Below are 20,349 nucleotides of genomic sequence, written 5' to 3'. Positions count from 1 at the left end.
CATGTTTGTGGATGCTTTAAAAGTAAACCTGTCAGTGTCTGCCTACCGCTTGTAATTTGTGCTTATAAAACACTCAAGGCATTGACCTACCTATCCCTTATGGCAGTGGTTTTCAGCCAGTGTGCCGTGGCACCCTGGAGTGCCTTGAATGATGATCAGGGGTGTCGTGGGCAACACTGGTCCCTCTTTCCTTCCATCCCTCTTCTGATGCCCCCTTGGGTCTCTGCCTCCCAAAGGCTTGGACAGCTGTTCGTTACAACAGCCCTGGCTACAAGCTCCCCAAGCAAATGATGCCTCTGGGGCTGGCCAGGGGGTGTTTCCCAGGCCCCTGTGGGGGCACCTGTCTTTGGGGCAAGGGTGGCAGCTGCAGCTGCCCAGAGGACTCTCAAGGAGAGGGAAGAGGAGAGGAGGCTGAGGGAACACTCCACAAGGGAGGGTGTTTGAAAAAGGGTGAGAGGCTGCCAGCTCTGCAAGCAAGGAGTGTGGTCCTGAGCCCCACAGGGGTGCTGCAGAAAGAATGTAATTGGTCACGGGAGCCATGGACTCAAAAAGTTTGAAAACCTCTGCCTTATGGTATACAGTGGACACTCGGGTTGCGAACGTGATCCATGCAGGATGCATGTTCGCAACCTGCAGTGTTTGCAACCCGCAACCGCGTGTCTGCGCACACGTGGATTGCGCTTCAGCACGTGTGCAAAGCATGATTTAGTGCTTCTGCACATGCACGACCCCTGAAACCTGGAAGTAACCTGTTCTGGTACTTCCGGGGTTTGGCGGGTCCATAACCTGAAAAAACACAACCTGAAGTGTCCGTAACCCGAGGTACGACTGTACTCTTAACCAGCAGCTGCTCTTGAAAGCCTCAGTCAGAGGCAACTTTCCCATCCCCGTGACCTGAGATCCTTTTTAAGTAGAGACTGGACCATGAAAAGCGTGCATTCTGTCACTGAATCACAGTCCTTCCCGTACCACTGGAAAAAATACCAATATTCATAACATGCTAGATGAAAACACATTATTTTGGATCCAAAGTATAGAGTTTGATCCAAAGAACTGAGTAGAAGGAAAATAGTCGCAAGTGCTGTTCTGCAGATGCTTGCAAGAGATTTCACCCAGTGCTATAATAGGCTAGTTCTGTACCAATTCTCTTGTTTCTGCTTGTATAAGACCTTGCACAAGTTGTGGCATAAACCTTCCAATGTCTTTGGATTTAGCTTCCCTTTTCCAGTGCAGCAACCTGGTGCAGCAGCAGCAGCAACAGCAGCAGCGGCTCACTTGGGGCAGTGGACATGCTGCTGGACTCAAACTCTCAACCAGAATGGCCAATGGTCACAGACGTTGGGGAGTTGTAGTCCAGCGTCTGGAGGGTCGCAGATTGTTCATCACTGCTGTGCTGTGTCCATGAGCAGAAGGCTACACTTGGCTCCAGTACACAGATTATTATTTGAAGCAATCATTCTCTGCTGCTGCTTCAGATTATTTTCTGCCTGCACTGAAGGTGGGCCTGAACCATTAAATGAGATGCCCTCCCCTTTTCCATCTGCTATGATGCTCTTAGCTTTTGCTGCTTTTCTGATACCTTCTTATACTGTACCTTGAGTTTTGCCAGCTTACGTTGGATCCTTTAGGTTTGTTTTATCACTAGGCTTTAACATGCAGCCTTTCCCTAAATACAATGTGCTATAATCTAGGTGTTTTGACTGATCTAATGCCTAACCATTTCTTCTAAAGAATTGGAAACATGATATATTTTGAGACTTGTAATAGTTTCACCAACTTGCAGGATAAAGTTGTTATTGGAGTCGCTTATGATTGCTTGGAGAAGATGGTTTATTGGACAGACATAAGCAGCCCATCTATCAGCAGAGCAAGCCTGGGTGGAGGAGAGCCAGTATCCATTATAAAAACAGGTAGGAGGGTTGTGTAGATTTCTTCTTCACAATATTTTTTTTTCCAGAGGCAGGGCTCCCACAGAGAATCTTCATGGCCATACTTTCTATTGCTCTCAAGTGTTGAAAGGTATATGGGGGGGGGGAGTGTCTGAGAGTGGAGTCCTAACCCTCCCTGTTGATGGCTGAGGCACATTTAGGATGGTGTACAGATTTATCCCCACCAGTGCAGAGCAGCTTTGCTGGTGAGGTTGTGCCATGGCGGAGGCAGTGAACTCATGCTGGTTGTAGGCAGTGGCGTAGCGTGGGGGTGCAGGGGGGGCCCGGCCACACTGGGCGCAACATCGGGGGGGGGGGCGATCGCTCGCACTCGCAGCTCTCTGCCCCTACCTGGCTCCAGTTGGGTTAGGGGGCGCAAATTACTTGCCTTGCCCCGGGTGCTGACAACCCACGCTACGCCACTGGTCGTAGGGCATGGGAATTTCCAAAGTGTCAGGGTGTGCACAAGGTATCAGTTGCTTTAGATCCACAGGACCCCTGATTCCCCCAAGGTGACCAATGCCTGTGCCTCCCTTGTCTATGGCATCACAAAAACAATGAAAAGATTCCTCCATACAGTTTCTGCATAAGGCAGAAACAGCATAAGGGAGCCCTGCTGTGCATTGACTGTAGTTGTGGATCCACTGCACTGCTTAAAAACAAAAACCACTGCCACTTCATTTCTCATATAAGCAACCAAACCCAGGAAGTATCTTGTCCCTAGGAGCTTGCCTAGCTCTGAAACGTCAGTTGTCAATTTGGAATTACAACTCTATTAGCTGAGTTTATGGACTCTTCTTCACCCTTGCAAGTGAATTATTCATTAATTCAAGTGAACTCATTCATTTTGCTTACTTAAGCAGAGCATAATAATAGCACAGGCACTGATTATTTTATTAACATTGTCTCAGAAACAAACAATGCCCCTTACACTGCAGTTCTGTACATGTCTCCTTAAATATAAATCCTACTGAATTTAAAAGTACTTACTTTCAGGTATGTATAGGCTCTGTAGGATTGCAGTCTCAATGGTAAAACTGCCCCTAATGTCTGTTGGTAGGTTCGTTAGGTAACTTGTTTGGTAGGTTACTTAAAAAAAAATACCATATTATTCGTCCTATAGGGCGCACCGGCCCATAGGACGCACCTCTTTTTTTGGGGGGGGGGGAATGAATAAAAAAAAATTATCCCCCCCCCGCCGCGGCTGCCGCCCCAAGCCTTGCGCACACCTGCCCGAAGCATGGGGCACCCTCCGGAGGGCTCCCCGTGCTTCGGGCGACAGGCTGCCGCCCCAAGCCTCGCGCGCTCGGCGGGACCTCCTGCCGGGCACGCAAGGCTTGCAGACACTCGCCCGAAGCACGGGGCACTGTCCGGAGGGCTCCCCGTGCTTCGGGCGACAGGCTGCCGCCCCAAGCCTCGTACGCTCGGCGGGACCTCCTGCCGGGCGCGCAAGGCTTGCGGACACTCGCTGGGGCTGCAGGCTGCTGCCCGCAAGCCTTGTGAGCCCGCGGGAACTCCCGCCGGGCTTGCGGATAGCTTCCTGAAGCCTGGAGAGCGAGAGGGGTCGGTGCGCACCGATGCCTCTCGCTCTCCAGGCTTCAGCGAAAGCCTGCATTCGCCCCATAGGACGCACACACATTTCCCCTTCATTTTTGGAGGGGAAAAAGTGTGTCCTATGGGGCGAAAAATACGGTAATCTATAAGTACAAGTATGTTTTATTTAATGATGGGTTATTACAAGCAAGTATATAATATATATAGCAAAAATGCATGAACCAAATTGTTTTATCGTCACAACAGGCACTGAAACTTTAAACTACATTTTTATTCTTTGTTGCTACAATTTGTGGTGTGTTTGTGCTGATGATTTTATTTTTAATGTTAAAGTTCTGATAGTTCATAGTTGGATTGTTCTGCAAGACCATGTTTTCTCTTACGGCCCTTCCAGCTCTCATTTGGCTCTCCAGCTGTGTTGCCTGTTGAATTGTAGGACCTTTCCAAGCCCCACAGCTGCACAGACTACTCCTCAGGGAGAAATGCTCCTCCATCCTGCAACCAAATAAATTGGATCTGTGTATATCTTCATAAGCCTGCCTCTTGCCAGGCTCTGAGCCTCCCAATTCCTCTCAGGCAGGCTTGTGTATTGTTATTAACAACAACAACAACAACAATAATCAACTGCAGAAAATTAGTTTTGAGCTGGGAGAAGGGATTCTAACAGCCAGTCATGTAAATTCCATATCCACATAATGTAGATTAGATGTACTTGTGGTTGATTTTCTTCCCAGGCTGGTTGTCATTTTACTCTAGGCCACACAGCAACGTTAAATCTCTTAGCAGACAGCACCAGTCAAATATGGATCTGGACTGTTCATGATGCCATTTTTATTGACAACCTTTAGTACACTGTTGGATAGACAGACAGATAGAACAGAGTTTGTGTAGTAGGCTCCTCAAATGTAATTATATTTACCATTTTGGCCTCAGTTGTGAACAGTCTGTTATTTAAAAAAGAAAGAGAAAGCTTTGATCTTCTGAATGCATCAGAGCACTTTCCCCCCAAAGCAGAAGAAACCGTAACATTTTGAAACTATATGTTTTAATCATTCATTCATCAATCTGTGTTTGAGCTTAGCAGCCCCTGGGGCCAGGATAGTAGATCATTATCTGCTATTTCCTGTTGCTTTAGACCTGGTCATTGTCCAAGGAAAACTATGCACTTACATTTCTCAGAATTGTTCCAAACTTAAATCTACTCTCCAACATTATTAGCCACTCAAAGTCCAATTTTCTTTTTTCTGTTAGTTAAGATCAACTGTTAGTTTTTAAAGTCTGATTACTTTAAAAAATATGTTTTCTTTTGGCAGATCTACAGTTTAACACATTTTTCCCCCTTAGTAAACTTTTCTTTTCATAAACTTCGGCAGTTTCATTTTATTTTAAACACCCTCATGCCAGGAAGCCCTAAAACTGTGTTACGATTCTATGGTTCTACCTTGAGAGGCATTAGGAGAGCCAAGGAAGGCTAGCGGATAAAGAAGCCTGGTAATAAAAACCCGTTTTCTGGTAGCAGCAACTTCATACACAGGGAGAGGAGTGCAATCTTTTGTGGCTGGATCTCCCAAGGCAGCACAGGACAAACACAGAGCTTTGCATACAACATTTGTAAGCAGTTTTTGTGGCACCTTCTTGCTAAATTTTGACTTAACATAAGAATAGAGTAGTGCAGAAAAATGAAATGAAATATAGCTGTTTTTATAAAATGGAGATGCCTGGAAGGTGGGCTTTATCCTGGGAAAGGGCACTGAGTGTTACTGTTTCAGCTAAATAATGACAGGTGGAGGACGAAGCATTCCAAAACTGTTTCGTTGGCATTTTTGTTATTTTTATACTTCCGTACTGCAAGAATGGCTGTTCCCATCATCCTTAGAGCATCTCACTCCCGTCACCTCAAGGTTTTCGCAAGATGACACCATGAGAGCTTTAAGCCCCTAGTATTTATCCTGCCACTGTTGCTGAGCTCCAACTTCTTTGCTCCATTTCCACTGTCTGGTCTGCTTTCCTGTCACCATCTTTGCACATTACAAAATGTCAGAATGCCTTGACTCAGGACAGAGCAGCACTTGGTGTGGTCATTGCATAATGGCGTTACTGTAAGCTGCATCTTTTTTGCAAGCAATCATCATACAGAAAAAAATGAAAGCAGGATCACAGTAGATTTTGGTTTTAGCAAGGTTCCTATCCAGCTCACCAAATGTAGAATTTCTCCTAAATTTCAAATCTATAAAACGTTTAGATTCTTAAAACTATCAGATATCTGTCATATATACACCAATGGATTTGGCATCCATGAGCTATTTTTATGCAATTTTCCCCTGCCCTCAGTGGACAGTCTTCCGCTAGTTACAAAGAACTTTGGAACAGAACACTACTGCTTTTCTGTATTAACAGAGCAATCTGAAAATATATTTTTTTTTAAATTATAAAATTATTTTCAGCTTGAAAACTGTGACCCATTGTTTTAGGAAAGCAAGCTTAATCAAAGGAAACCACACAATAAGTGCCTTATTGGCTGGTCTCCATACTCTAAATTAGCATCCATTTGCTTTTACAAATTTAGGATGGCCATTCATGATATATTGTGAGACATTTTCCCCCACTGCTTTGACCTATTGATAGAATCAATATTTTATGGGGTATTTAAGGATGAGGGTGGGGATATAATGTTTCCCATCTGTACTTGCTCTACTTTACTTTATAAGAAAGGTGCTTTGTCTTCATATTATTTATATAACTCTTTCTAAACTTACAGCATAAAAATAAAGGTAGCATACAATAAAATAAAACATCATAAAATCATAAGATGCAGAATAAGTTACCAACAAATTGCAGAACAGATTACCAAGCACAGAACAAATTACAATCACATTAAATGTCTATAAATGCTTGATGAAGCAAACTTTTTCAGCAGTTGATGAAATGTAAAAAATTGTCTGTCTGATTTCAGTAGGAAAAGTGAAAACACTGGTCCCACTGAAAGCCATGATCTGCATGGAAACTAAATGTATATGTGAAAGCTGTAAGACAGACAGCCCTTTCCAGATGATAATAGTGATCTGCCTGGTGTGTAAATGGCAATATGGCCCTTAGGTGACCTGGCCTTGGACTGCTTGGGGCTATATACACTAACAGCAATTCTCTGCACTCATCTCAGTAAATGTACTGGCAACCAGATCAGAGCTTTCAGGACCAATATAAGATTGCAGGGGGTTGGACTAGGTGACCCTTGTTGTTCCTTCCAACCCCACAATTCTATGCTGATACAGAGCTACTCCAGCCGAAAGCCAGTCTGCAGCATTCTGCAATAGCTGCAGTTTCCAAATCAGTATCAATGGTAAACCCACATAGAGTGCTTTGCAGTAGTTCACTGCAGAGGTTACCAAGGCCTGCACAACTATGGCCAAAGTTATTTCTCTCCAGGAACAGCCATAGCTGCTGCACCTGCCCAAGCTAAACTTTAATTGGGAATTGGCTGAAACTGCATAACATGGGGTGCTGACATGAGGCAGGGCCTTCTCTGTCCATGTGGTTGTTTTATTCAGGCCTTTGGCTGGAGGCCTTTGGCTGGAGGAGGGGAGTTTTACATCCCAACCCCTGGTTGGCTGCTGCATTGCATTTTATTGCCATAGTGATGTTATTATTATGTACTGTATTGATTTTGACCATTCTTTCAATTATTCTTAGCCACCCTGGGCTCCTGTTGGAGAAAAGGCAGATGGGTGAGGGTGATAATAATAACTTTGATGGTGGATTTGTTTCCACAAATGAGAACAGTGATTGAGATGTTTTAGATGAATTGCAGTATATTTCAGGATTCTCTTTTCCTTTTTCACCCAGATTTGGAAAGCCCTGAAGGAATAGCACTGGATCACCTTGGGCGCACCATCTTCTGGACAGATTCTCAGCTCGATAGGATAGAGGTAGCAAAGTTAGATGGTAGCCAGCGCCGAGTGCTGTTTGACACTGACCTTGTGAACCCCAGAGCCATCGTAGCAGATCCTATGAGAGGGTAGGTAAACTACCTAGGAACATGCTGACGTTCTTAGAACATACCTGCTGATAGCTCAGTTAATTTCAGTGTCCTTTGTCCGATTCTTTCCACATGCTGCTATTAAAATATTTTAAGGCTAATTTCCTGGAGAGAAATGCCCATTTAAAGTGGTTTACAATCAAAAACAAGAAAAGTTGGAGAAGAAACCAACAAAATTTAGAACTTAAAACTGCAACTCAGTAACTTTCAATTTTTTTTTTAACAGAGCTGCCTTGCACAATTTATTATACTTCTCCCCTCCCCCTTGTTAACCAGGGTTCTTTTTTTCTTGACACCCTACTTGCGTCAGCGGCATGTTTCTGTTTATCTGTATATGCAGAAATCTTTATTGGACAGACTGGAACAGAGAGGCTCCGAAAATCGAATCCTCATACATGGATGGCACAAACAGAAGGATTCTTGTTAAAGAAGATTTGGGGCTACCAAATGGGCTGACATTTGACACTTACTCTTCATTGCTGTGCTGGGTAGATGCAGGTAAATGCTTATCCATAATGCACTATGAACTATAAATTTATGAACCACTGACTCTCAAATCTTCTTCTAACAGATGCATACAAAAGGAATGCATAATTGCTTCAACTTTCTGTTAGTCACAGACATCAAAATGGTTGTTGACTGATTACTATTTTTTTGCATATTGTCCTTCTGGAGGCCATAGGCATATTGAGTAGGAAGGATGGCAGTAAGAACTTTGTTGGGTTAAGTAAACACTTTGTTGAGCATGTGCTTTGAAGGCACAAGACTCCATCCTTGGCATGTCCACCTAAGGCTGGGAAATAATCCTATCTGAAGCCCTGGAGAGCGACCTTTTCATAGTGTAGACAAAACTGAGCTACATGACCAACAATCTGATTCTGTATAAGGAAGTCTTTTTTGTACTGAAGAATGTATGAGGCTACTTTTTGCATCAAGCATGAGGAGGCTGCGATTGAGACAAAAAACCAAGATTTTTATTGTGGACCTTGTGTGACCCATATCAAATACCAGTAAAGTGAAAGAAAGACTATACTTAACCCAAATGATTGCTGGGAAGAGATGTCAACAAATTCTTGGATGGATGAGCTTAGAAGGAACCATAATTCTGAACATACTGGTTTTCTTGCGTCATTGTGCTTTTTCTCTTACAAAAGAACTATTTTTGTCACAGACAAAGACCAAATTGTTTTGTTGTATGCAGGCACCAAAAGGGTTGAATGTATGGATCCCAATCAACTCGGTCGGCGAAAAATCCTCGAAGGAATCCAGTATCCGTTCAGCATTACAAGCTATGGGAAGAATTTGTTTTACACAGACTGGAGAAGGTATGATGGTCTTGTGTGAAAGTTATTCACTTGTATTTTATATTCCACACACACATACGCCCACTTTGGCCTCACAGAAGCTGCATTTGTCCTTTTGGCAATCTGTGAGTTTTTTCTCCAGGCGAACAACTAAAGCAGGTTTTCCTAAGGAGGATGCTTTTGTGTTAAGTGTTTATTCTGAACATGGTGAATGGGATTTGGAAGGTATGGCAGTATTTTCTCTAATGTGTAAAGCAGAAGCTGGTTATTTGAAGCCTTTTTCCTTCCTGCAGATGTTGAAACTTAATATAAAGCTTCTAAATATTAGCTATGGTATGTGGAGGGTTGAAGATTTAGATCTTTGAGGGTCAGTCTGGGCAAAAACATGTTTGAAAACAAAAGCTGGGAGCGAACACTTCAAAACTTTAGCAAGAGATTGGCTTCAATGCAGCAGTGTGTGTGTGTGTGTGTGTGTGTGTGTGTGTGTGTGTGTGTGGCGGTAGCATCTGTGCAAGTGTTCACCCTAAGGCTGAAAGTCTCATCCAGGAGCTAGGCATGTGTGGGAGCAGCCCCAGTCAGAATTGTTGGCAATAGCACCCGTCATCTGTGTGCAGGGAGAGAGGGAAGCAGAAGGCTGAACCGAGCCCTACTTTGTACTCTTCAAAACAGATTATTGAACTTTTCACCTTGGGAAAATTCATGCATATAGCACCTATTTGTGTGCAGGTTCTTGCTTGGGATACTTTCATGTGCACACATCTGTGACTTGATCAGGATAACAGTCCACTTGTTTATCACAGGGTTGAGAATAATCCAGATGATTCTTTAGTTCAGAGGATCTGGTTTCTGCTGTACATCCAGGGACCCATACTCTCCCATATTGTCAAGGGTGTGCTTTTACATTAGGAGACACTGAATATAGCCATGCAAACATAGATTTGGATCTAAATACGTCTTTCATGAATTGAAACTCCTTCTGTGCACAGAATAGAACCCTTGGATTTCAGCTTCTGTATCCTCAAAACTAACATGGTTACAGGGTCCCCCCTCCCCCCCGGTAAATGGAGAATGTCAATCAATGTTGGAACATTATAGAGTGGTATCTCGGGTTAAGTACTTAATTCGTTCTGGAGGTCTGTTCTTAACCTGAAACTGTTCTTAACCTGAAGCACCACTTTAGCTAATGGGGCCTCCCGCTGCCGCCATGAGATTTCTGTTCTCATCCTGAAGCAAAGTTCTTAACCCGAGGTACTATTTCTGGGTTAGCGGAGTCTGTAACCTGAAGCATCTGTAACCCGAGGTACCACTGTACTGTGGTCATATTCCATGAATAGTAGCTGTAGGATCTGGCACATAAATCAACACATTTCGTTCTTCCCCTCATTCCTCCCAGCCTGATACTAAAATACCTTATGCTGCTTACTATTCTGTAGCACAGTTCCCAAGAACTTCCTAATGCACAGAGCTCTGGCTAGAAAGTTAAAACTATTGGTAATGGTTGGCCTTTCTGCTCCTATAGTTTTTTTGTTTTATCCCATTCCCCTTCTCTGGTGCCTTTGTCAGGTGGCTGGCAAAGATTAGTGCAAGTAAAAAAATCAAATAATAAGAATAGTAATAATAATTTGACAGCAATATTTCAAAAAAACTTTATACTATAAAGCTAAAATGACCTAAAAGCAGAAACAGTTCTCAAAAGTGCCAAGAGAGAGCAGAAGGTTTCCTAAACAGGGGAGGGGGGCAGAGAAAGTAGAAGCTAAGGGCTTTAATACGCTGTATCCGAAGGTCCCCCCCTTTTTTTTGTTGCTGTGGAGTTTTCACTGTAAAAACTCACTCTTTAGCACTCAGTTGGAGCAAACAGCAATTTGAGTTTTCTGCAGATTTGCTTTAAAGTGTGGGGGTTTTCTGGAGAAAGCTTCCAAGCAACAAAAAAGGTCACCCTGAGATGGAGCTTTAAAGTGCAGACCATATCTGGAAGGAGTGGAGGAAAGGTAAGTGTGGACAAGCCCTAACCCAGGCATAGGCAAACTCGGCCCTCCAGATGTTTTGGGACTACAACTCCCATCATCCCTAGCTAACAGAACCAGTGGTCAGGGATGATGGGAGTTGTAGTCGCAAAACATCTGGAGGGCCGAGTTTGCCTATGCCTGCCCTAACCCTTGATGGTAACAACAGTTTCTTCCTTGAAGCCTCATCATTTCTTCTCACTATTAAAAAAATTGTTTCACTTTTTTCTGTTCCTTAGAGATGCTGTGGTAACAGTTGACCGTACCACCTCACAGGAGACTGACAACTTCCAGCCTCATAAACGCACTCGTCTTTATGGAATAACTACAGCCTTGGCTCAGTGTCCACAAGGTAATTGCAGGATTTTTTTTTCACTTATAAGTTACTATGGAATCTGGGACGTGGGTGGCACTGTGGGTTAAACCACAGAGCCTAGGACTTGCTGATCAGAAGGTCGGCGGTCCGAATCCCCGCGATGGGGTGAGCTCCCATTGCTTGGTCCCTGCTCCTGCCCACCTAGCAGTTCGAAAGCACATAAAAGTGCAAGTAGATAAATAGGTGCCGCTCCAGTGGGAAGGTAAACAGCGTTTCCGTGCGCTGCTCTGGTTCACCAGAAGCGGCTTAGTCATGCTGGCCACATGACCTGAAAACTGTACGCCGGCTCCCTCGGCCAATAAAGCGAGATGAGCGCCGCAACCCCAGTCGGTCACGACTGGACCTAGTGGTCAGGGTCCCTTTACCTTTACCTTATGGAATCTGAATATAGTACTCCAATAAAATATTAAGCTGATCAAGCATATATTCAACAATAGATCAAGGGATTGCTTTTGCCTTTCCCCCCTTTCTTTTAATTGAATAATTTAGAAAAGCTTAATACTAGCAGAGCTCTATTTGTTTCCTTGACACTTGAATTTGCAGCAGAGGAGAGTGAAATATCCCTTGCACTAAGGTGCTTTTCCTGATGTACAAAAACATTTTAATTGTTGTTGACTGTATTAGTTAGGCTTTGTTTTGTAATTGGATCTTGAGAAACACTGCGACTGTCTCCAGTTGCCCATCTTGTCATTTCGCTTGTTTAAGATGTTAGAATTTTTTTCAGATCCATGTGCAAAGCTTTCAGTTAAATAAACAAACAGTTGCATGTCCCAAATGTGCTCTGTGGAGCTGAAAAACATTGCAGAGATGGTATTTTTGTTCAAAGGAAAACTCCTGGCTTTGTTAGGTTCACAAGCATATTGTGTTCAAGAGCGGAGTCCTAGCTGCTTAGTTTATTGTTTCTGGACAAGCAGAATTGGTTAGTGCTTGAAGTTAGGTTTCAAGCTTTGTGCCAAGTGTAGAATTTTAAGATGCAAAGTGGAACTGACACCTTTCTAAGAAAATGCAGCCTGTGCATAACATCACAGGATCATCAAGGGGCTAAGCTCTAGCTGTGGGCATACTTCATGGGAGTGCATCATAAGCATTTTATTATTTTCTCTCCTTTTTTTTGAGGGGGGGGGATACTTAAGTGTTTTGCACAAACAATTTTGTCTGTTTTCACTGCCCTTGATATTTCTGTCCCTTCTGCTACTTTGATGATTTCCTTTCTTCCTGGGCTACACTTCTGAGATTTATTATCCAAGAGCAGTTGTTGTGTAATCAGTTGTTTGTTTGTTTTTTTGCAAACCAACTTGAAATTGTTGATGAAAGGCAGTATATAAGTGTTTTAAACAAACATTAAGCAAATTCAGCTCTGTTACAGTGATGCCACTTCACTGCTAACATCCTTATGGCCCCTATTCCCCAAGTTTGCTGAGAAGAATTCTTGGACACTGTAAAAGTTGAGAGATCCCCACTGTCTGTGAGGAAGAATCAGTGGCGTAGCGTGGGGGGTGCAGGGGGGGCTGGCCGCACCGGGCGCAACATCTGGGGGTTAGGGTTAGGGGGTGCAAATCCATGGGTTAGGGGGCGCAAATTACTTGCCTTGCCCCGGGTGCTGACAACCCACGCTACGCCACTGGGAAGAGTCCAAGGTATACATGTTTTCTAATCCCGCTTTAGTGAAAAGTCTGACCTGTACCTTCATTGTCCTCCTTTTTGGCATATTTCTCATGTTTAAAGGATGTTTAAAGGATGTTCAGCACTGATGCTAATCAGCAGCCAATGAAGTGAAACAGAAAAATAGAGCTGTATCATCTTTAAAACAATGGGCTAGTTTGCATGTTATGCTAAACCATAGTTTAGTATTGTATGCATGAACTATGCCAAACTTGGGTTTCTGTGTGGCCCTGTCCCTCTCTTTGCAAACCTGAGGAGGGAATCAGAATTCTGCTCTGTTTCTGAGCACAATTCAAAGTGTTGGTCCTGACCTTTAAAGCCCTAAACAGCCTCTGCACAGCCTCAGGTATACTGTCAACAGCGTGTCTCCACCCCCGTCATTCAGCCCAGACACTGAGGTCCAGCTCCGAGGGCCTTCTGGCGGTTCCCTCACTGCGAGAAGTGAAGCTACAGGGAACCAGACAGAGGGCCTTCTTGGTAGTGGTTCTCGCCCTGTGGAACGCCCTTCCATCAAATGTCAAGGAAATAAACAACTATAGGACTTTTAGAAGAGATCTGAAGGCAGCCCTGTTTAGGGCAGCTTTTAATATTTGATATTTTATCACTTTGTTGTTGTTGTTGTTATCCAACTTTAGGATTTCTGATTACTTCAAACTCTTTGAAAAAAAATCCAAGAAAATAGTATTTGAGCCTGGCTTTTTCTCTGGCACACACCAAGGCAATGGTGGGGTGGGTGGGTAGAAGCATACAGTCCAGGCTTTTCGTAGTTTGTGGATATTAACTAGCTCATAGCTGAGGGTGATCAAACCAGGTCAGTGTTTGCTTTCCTCTAATGCTATTTTCTTCCGCTGTGTTTTCATTCCTTTGCTATAGGACATAACTATTGTTCGGTGAACAATGGCGGTTGTACTCATTTATGCCTGGCTACTCCCGGGGGTCGTTCTTGCCGGTGTCCAGACAATACCATTGGAGTGGATTGCATAGAAAGAAACTGAGAGATGGAGCCTGAAATGCATTGAGGCAGCTGCCACCTTTTGGAAATATACTGTCAACAACTAGTTAAAAGGCCAGTTACATTCAAGTAAAGATCCTAAAGATACGATCTCCATGCTGCCTGCAACTAGAAACTACAAAGCACACATGTTATAACAACAGTGGCTACATTATGGAATGCTGGCATATCTTTGCAACCTCCCCCCCCCCTTTTTTTTTTTAAGACAAGCCTAGTGATCAGCACTTGTTAGGTAGAATCTCTTAGTCACATTGTTGTAAAGCTGTAGTACGGGCTGTTCAAAAGCACAAGAGGTCAGGATCTCAAACACCCATGATCACTTGGCATGCAAGAGTATTCTGACCATATATCTACAAATTAGCTTTCAATAGGTTGGCCTTAGTGCATCTGACTTGTAAGCACCTAAATATTGGGGCAGAAAAGCCCAGCAATGAGTAGGTTGAAGTGGTTGAAATAAGGGAGATATTTGCAATAAGAACCAACAACTTAAGTGAAGGGGATCCCATATTAAGTAGGCTCTTATTCCTCCTCCCCTACTGATTTTAAGCGCTGTCAATACAGTGTGCGGGATTCACCTAATGCCTCCCCATCAGTGGAAGCCCTTCACAAGGGCTTCCGCATGTGCAACAGGGGTCCACCCTGCTTCGTCTGTGAACACTACACATGTCCCTGAAATAGGCTTTTTGAGGGATTGGGGAGAACCCCCATAACACCCTGAGGGTGGGGAGGGTGGGTTGTACAGATGAAACGCTTGCTATGCAACATTGAATTCCACCCAGTATTATCATTATGGTTCACAAAATACAAACAAAGCAATTTAGTACTAGAAATTGTTTGTTAGTCTGTCTTGATATCACTTTAGTGGTTATTCAGCTTTTCACTGTATATGTGACTTATTGACCACTTATACTGGCCATGTTCCTCTGATTTCAAGAGGACAGCATTAGGGTAAAATGCCACTGAATGCCTCTGCCCATTTTGAATGGGCTTCTACAAAACAGCATGAATTTAAACTAAGGAATGTGAGGTTTCAGATAGATCCTGTCAAATATTTTTCATTTGCTTTTTTAAAAAAATCCATTTCTTTTTGACACTTCCTTATTTCATAAGTCTGATAGTGGTCCATTTCTAAATGTTTTTGTTGTATTTTCAGATGTACCTTACTTTAACACATGCCATGAACAATGAGGGTGGTGAAACAAGCAGATAGCCAAAATATTGTCAGTAACATTGACTTTCCTGGCTATACAGGAAAAAAATAGGGCCAAGGTACAGTGGTGCCTTGCAAGACGAACGCCTCGCAAAACGAAAAACTCGCAAGACGAAAGAGTTTTCCATTTTTGAGTCGTTCCACAAGACGAATTTCCCTATGGGCTTGCTTCGCAAGAAGAAAGCCCATAGGGAAATCTCCAGGGGCCTCTTTTAAAATGCTGGCGGTCGGGAGCAAAGACTTTCGCCCACCGCCGGCCTTCAGAAGAGGTCCTGGACCTCTTCTGAAGGCCTGCGGGGGGCAAAGGTCTTTGCTCCCCCCCCCCCGCCTGCCTTCCCGGGCTATCTTAAAATGTCTATCTTAAGAAGTCTCCGCTGTCCTGGGCTATCTTAAAATGCTGGCGGGCGGCAGCAAAGCCTTCGCTGCCGCCCGCCAGCATTTTAAAATCGCCCCGGGACAGCGGAGGCTTCGCTGCCGCCCGCCAGCATTTTAAAATCGCCCCGGGACAGCGGGGGCTTTTAAAATGCTGGCGGTCGGCAGCAAAGCGCTCCTGTCCCCGGAGCTTGTGGGGCGGGAGGTGGGGAGAAGGGCTTTTCTTCCCACCACCAGCCTTCAGAACAGCCTTCTGAAGGCTGGCGGTGGGAAGAAAAGCCCTTGTCGTCCCCCCCAGCCTTCAGAAGAGGTCGGGGGACAGACTGTCCCCGCCTGGTCTGAAGGCGGTTTCCATAGGAACACATTGATTGATTTTCAATGCATTCCTATGGGAAACTGTGCTTCGCAAGACGAAAAACTCGCAAGAAGAAAAAACTTGCGGAACGAATTAATTTCGTCTTGCGAGGCACCACTGTACATGTTTGTTGCTTGCAAGCAAAATCATTAGCAATGGAATTTGCAAAGCAGGGTGTAGGCTAAAGGCTGATAAGCATTTCCTAATTCTTCTGCTAAGGCATTTTTCAGAAGCCTTGTTTTTGCTGGTAAAGACATCCGCAGTACATCCAACAAACAAAATGCATAGTGATCACAACTTCTAAATATCTATCTTTAGAATGCCACAATTCAATTTTAAAAAAGAATTTTTAGATCCCAGGCGACTTTACTTGCCAGGCTACACCATTGTTAAAGCAGAGCTAATTTTGAGCCTTCAGCTCTCTGACAACTTTCTTCATTTTATATTTATCATTAAAATATCAAATGCTACATTAATTTTTTAATTTTTTTGTATAACTCATATATATCTATAATGTGTTTAATTCTAACCTCTATTAGACATGTCTGCAAACTGTAAATACCAAAAAATTGAGCTCAACCAAACCAAAGGTGCTGTTAATAACTTTTCTTCCAGTTATTTCATTTTCAGGTGACAACGGAAAAAGTTTACATGCTGTACAGCTAAGCACATCACTGCCAATAAAAAAGTATGTGGTTTTTTTGTAAAAAAGAAAAAAAAGTTTTTATCCTTGCAGTATAACACAGTGCTTTAATATTTTTATATAAAAAGTTTTTAGACATACTTTGCCACCCTATCTGTATCTGTGTTTGCATGCAGATTTGCTTTCTGACTTAATAATACTTTTATTACACAGCCTACACAAGGAAGTTCCATACATTACTACCAATCTAGCAAATTATTTATATGCAGAGCTCCTGATAAAGTCCATGAGCTGCTCACTGAACATGCAGAATCTATTCGCATAAAATATTTGTCTGTGTATGTAAGCAGAAGAACTATTTGCAGCAGTCTCTGGGTCTGTTCAGGGACGCGGGTGGTGCTGTAGTCTAAACCACTGAGCCTCTTGGGCTTGCCAATTTGAATCCCTGCGACGGGGTGAGCTCCTGTTGCTCAGTCGCAGCTCCTGTCAACCTAGCAGTTCGAAAGCATGCCAGTGCAAGTAGATAAATAGGTACCACTCCGGCAGGAAGGTAAATGGCGTTTCCGTGCGCTGCTCTGGTTTCGGTGTTCCATTGCGCCAGAAGCGCAGAAGTTTAGTCATGCTGGCCACATGACCCAGAAAGCTGTCTATGGACAAATGCCAGCTCCCTCGGCCTGTAAAGCGAGATGAGCGCCACAACCCCAGAGTCGTCTGCAACTGGACTTAATTGTCAGGGGCCCTTTCCTTTTTTTTAACCTGGGTCTGTTCAAGGTAATGTACATGCTATGTCAAAGAGAATTCTGTATCACCCTAGTTCTGCAGTGGACTATAAAATTATGGAGCCCCCTATAGAAACAAAGTTGTTGAGATCCATGTGCCAGTCCTGACAAAAGCTTTCCCCTATTAGATGACAGCTGAGAGAGAGATTTATAAGAGAGGGAGGGAGCAGAAAATGTGGTGCTGTCGTGAAGGCACAATAGGTGGTTACAAAAGTTGTTTACCTAGTACTAGTTCCAGCATAGTGTCTTTTTAAAGCGCATCCAGGAAGAGGAAATTCCTGTGCCATTTGTGGACTATGCAGACCTTCATACATGATTGTGCTCTGTACAGTCTTGAGGCCCCTTTGTCTGCTGCCCCTTGGGTGTAAATCCATTAGGTAAGGTCACTACCGTCTAATGGTAGATAGGTAGCCGTGTTGGTCTGCCATAGTCAAAATAAAAAAAATCCTTCCAGTAGCACCTTAAAGACCAACTAAGTTAGTTCTTGGTATGAGCTTTCGTGTGCATGCACACTTCTTCAGATACACTGAAACAGAAGTTGCCAGATCTGGCAACTTCTGTTTCAGTGTATCTGAAGAAGTGTGCATGCACACGAAAGCTCATACCAAGAACTAACTTAGTTGGTCTTTAAGGTGCTACTGGAAGGATTTTTTTTATTTTACCGTCTAATGGTGATCGCAACACTTACCCATTTTTATAAGCCTGTGGAAGGTAGAGTACACTTGACTTGCAGTGTAGTTTGCAAAGACTAGGTGCTTGTATTAAGCCTCATGAGATAAGAGGTCATAGACCTCAATCACTAATGTGACAGAGAAGGCTAGTTCATTACTACCATGTCTTAGGGGATCATTCTAAGTGAGGAGTGACTTGTGCCTGATGGCTTACGTTACTGTAGTAGTGTAGAAACAATTTCTACTAGAAACATTCAATATTCTAGCAATATCTAAGAAGGAACTATGAGAGTTGCTCAAATGACATGCCATTGGTGCTAGACCCCAGGATAGGTACAGTGCTGGAACTGTGACATTTGGGTAATTCATGTACTGTTTTATAGGCTTATAGAAATGACACAGGACAGGATCGTGGTGTTGTAACACTTGCATCCTTTGACGATGTATGAATTAGGCCTAAGAGCTTTAGACTGGTGTTCAGGACAGCTCACAATTTTACACTTCTAAGTCCCAGCAATCTAGGGCTTGAACATCTTCTGAAAAGCCTCCTTCCAGGCAAGTTCCTCCTTGCTTACACAGATCTCCAAGATAGATGTTGTTCCATGGCCTGCCCTTAACAGCTGTGAAGAATACGAGGTCATGGGTGTGTACCTTTCCTGCACAAGCATCAATATCTGTGCTTACAATATCAGCTGTTGTTTCCAAAACTAATCAAAGCATAGCTGTTCAGGGAAGTGAAGGTATTTAGATTTGAGCTTTTGCCATTTGCTGTTGTCTATGAGAATATTCTTCTGCCTGTATTTCATGTGTATTTACATTTTTTTAAAAAAACCCACAACATTTCTTGCCATTTTTTATACTTTGTTTTTAGTATGTTGCATGGTGCTTCGTCTGTCACGTAGGCAACTGAGAGTGCAGCATAGAACTGTATGAATAAATAAATGCTGGTATTTGTGCAGCCTGCTACAGGCAACTATGACATTGCAAATGCTTAGCACCAAAGCCTCCTCAAATCCCACAAGCAAAACAAATGATAGCCTGCAGTAAGATCCATGTTGATATTTGGTATGCCTCGGATTTCAGAATGATTGAAAATTACCCCCAGAAGAAACGGAATAATCTAAATTGCTGTGAAACTGTTTGGACTGGCACTCTCCCATGCACTGGGGAAATACTAAGCAATAAATGTTAACAGTGCTGTATTAGGTTTTTCGGCTTGTGATTTATTATCTTCGTGGAATGCATTCCTCGGATACTGCTGCCACATCAAGGGAGCCTGGAAAGTCACAACATCCTCTAGGGGAGTATTCAAAGTTGGAAAGCTGCTTGTTCGACATTTCTCTGATTACACAATTTTGTTACAATACATTGAATGTTAACTCAGTGGAATATAATTAAGAATGACAGGAGATTATTAGAGGATAAGAGGATAAATGGCCCCTCAGTGACAGTGTCACACTTCATCAATTTGATCTAGGGTTCGACATGGCCTAATTCTGAGTGCAGCACTTCATGGTATATTTCTCTGGCCTAGATCTTGTAGCAGTAGAGAAACATGTCAAATGTTTAAAGAGGAGCTTGCTAAATTCCAGGCTTATAATGCAGTAATGATGACATTGCCTCTTTATATGGGTATACCCATTTGAACTAATACTTTACTGCTCCCAGTCAAATAACTCAGGCCGTGCCAAAGCAACAACATCTAAAGCCAGTTTTAAGCAAGGCTGTCCGTTGTGGGCTGGCTTTCTCAATGGATTCTGCGAGTTCTGGTTTGCTAGGATTTTAGGAGTTCATGTGTTTTAGAGTGGGTTTGGTGGTGATTATTAGTTTCTTAAGAATTTCAGTTCTGAACTGTTAAGGTAGCTTATTTGTGTAAAGGAGCATGCCTTCTCGTACAGTAATTAAACCGCAATACTATGCTAGAGATGGGGTACTGGTGGCAGTCCAGCTGCTGTTAGACTAAAACTCCCAGCATTCTCCCAGCATTCCCCACCAGAGGGCAGGGGCAGCTGGGTACACTTGACCTGGGCCTTGGGGGGCAGGGCTGTGCTGGCCAGGGGGCCATCCAATAATGGGGGGTTTAACGGGCAAAATAATCATGGGTGAAATGATTGCACTGCAAGGTTTTGATAGTAAAATCTGGACTTGTGTTACTGTGTGCTAGCATGTAGCATCAAAGCAGATGAGGCGTCGGCACTTCTCATGGACAAAACTCCCACCCCGGGCCTCAGACCATCTGTACATGGGCCTGTTCCCCATCATTGGCCATGCTAGATGAGGCTGGTGGGAGCTGGAGTCTAATAACACCTGACACATCCCCCTCCCCAGCTTGCCCAGTTCCCCATCCCTGTTCACATCCCTGTTCACAGTTACCTGGAAGTAAGCCCCATTGGACCCATCCCTGTTCACAGTTACCTGGAAGTAAGCCCCATTGGACCCATCTG

At 43.6% G+C, this 20,349-nt stretch overlaps 1 protein-coding gene across 1 annotated transcript in view; it reads left to right on the top strand.

Annotated features, from left to right (window-relative positions):
• NID1 (nidogen 1) overlaps nt 1-14,941 on the top strand; it is a 54,514-nt gene extending 39,573 nt beyond the window's left edge. Inside the window, exons 15-20 of the mRNA XM_081186204.1 lie at nt 1,784-1,910; nt 7,326-7,497; nt 7,859-8,016; nt 8,720-8,843; nt 11,065-11,177; nt 13,737-14,941. Coding sequence (XP_081042330.1) covers nt 1,784-1,910; nt 7,326-7,497; nt 7,859-8,016; nt 8,720-8,843; nt 11,065-11,177; nt 13,737-13,858 — 816 coding nt within the window. The 3' untranslated portion in view covers nt 13,859-14,941. The remainder of the gene's footprint in view (nt 1-1,783; nt 1,911-7,325; nt 7,498-7,858; nt 8,017-8,719; nt 8,844-11,064; nt 11,178-13,736) is intronic.
• Nucleotides 14,942-20,349: the final 5,408 nt, after the last annotated feature.

The sequence above is a fragment of the Podarcis bocagei genome (genome assembly GCF_964188305.1).
Source record: "Podarcis bocagei genome assembly, chromosome: 3".
NCBI lineage: Eukaryota > Metazoa > Chordata > Lepidosauria > Squamata > Lacertidae > Podarcis > Podarcis bocagei.
This window is presented reverse-complemented; position numbering and strand designations above follow the sequence as displayed.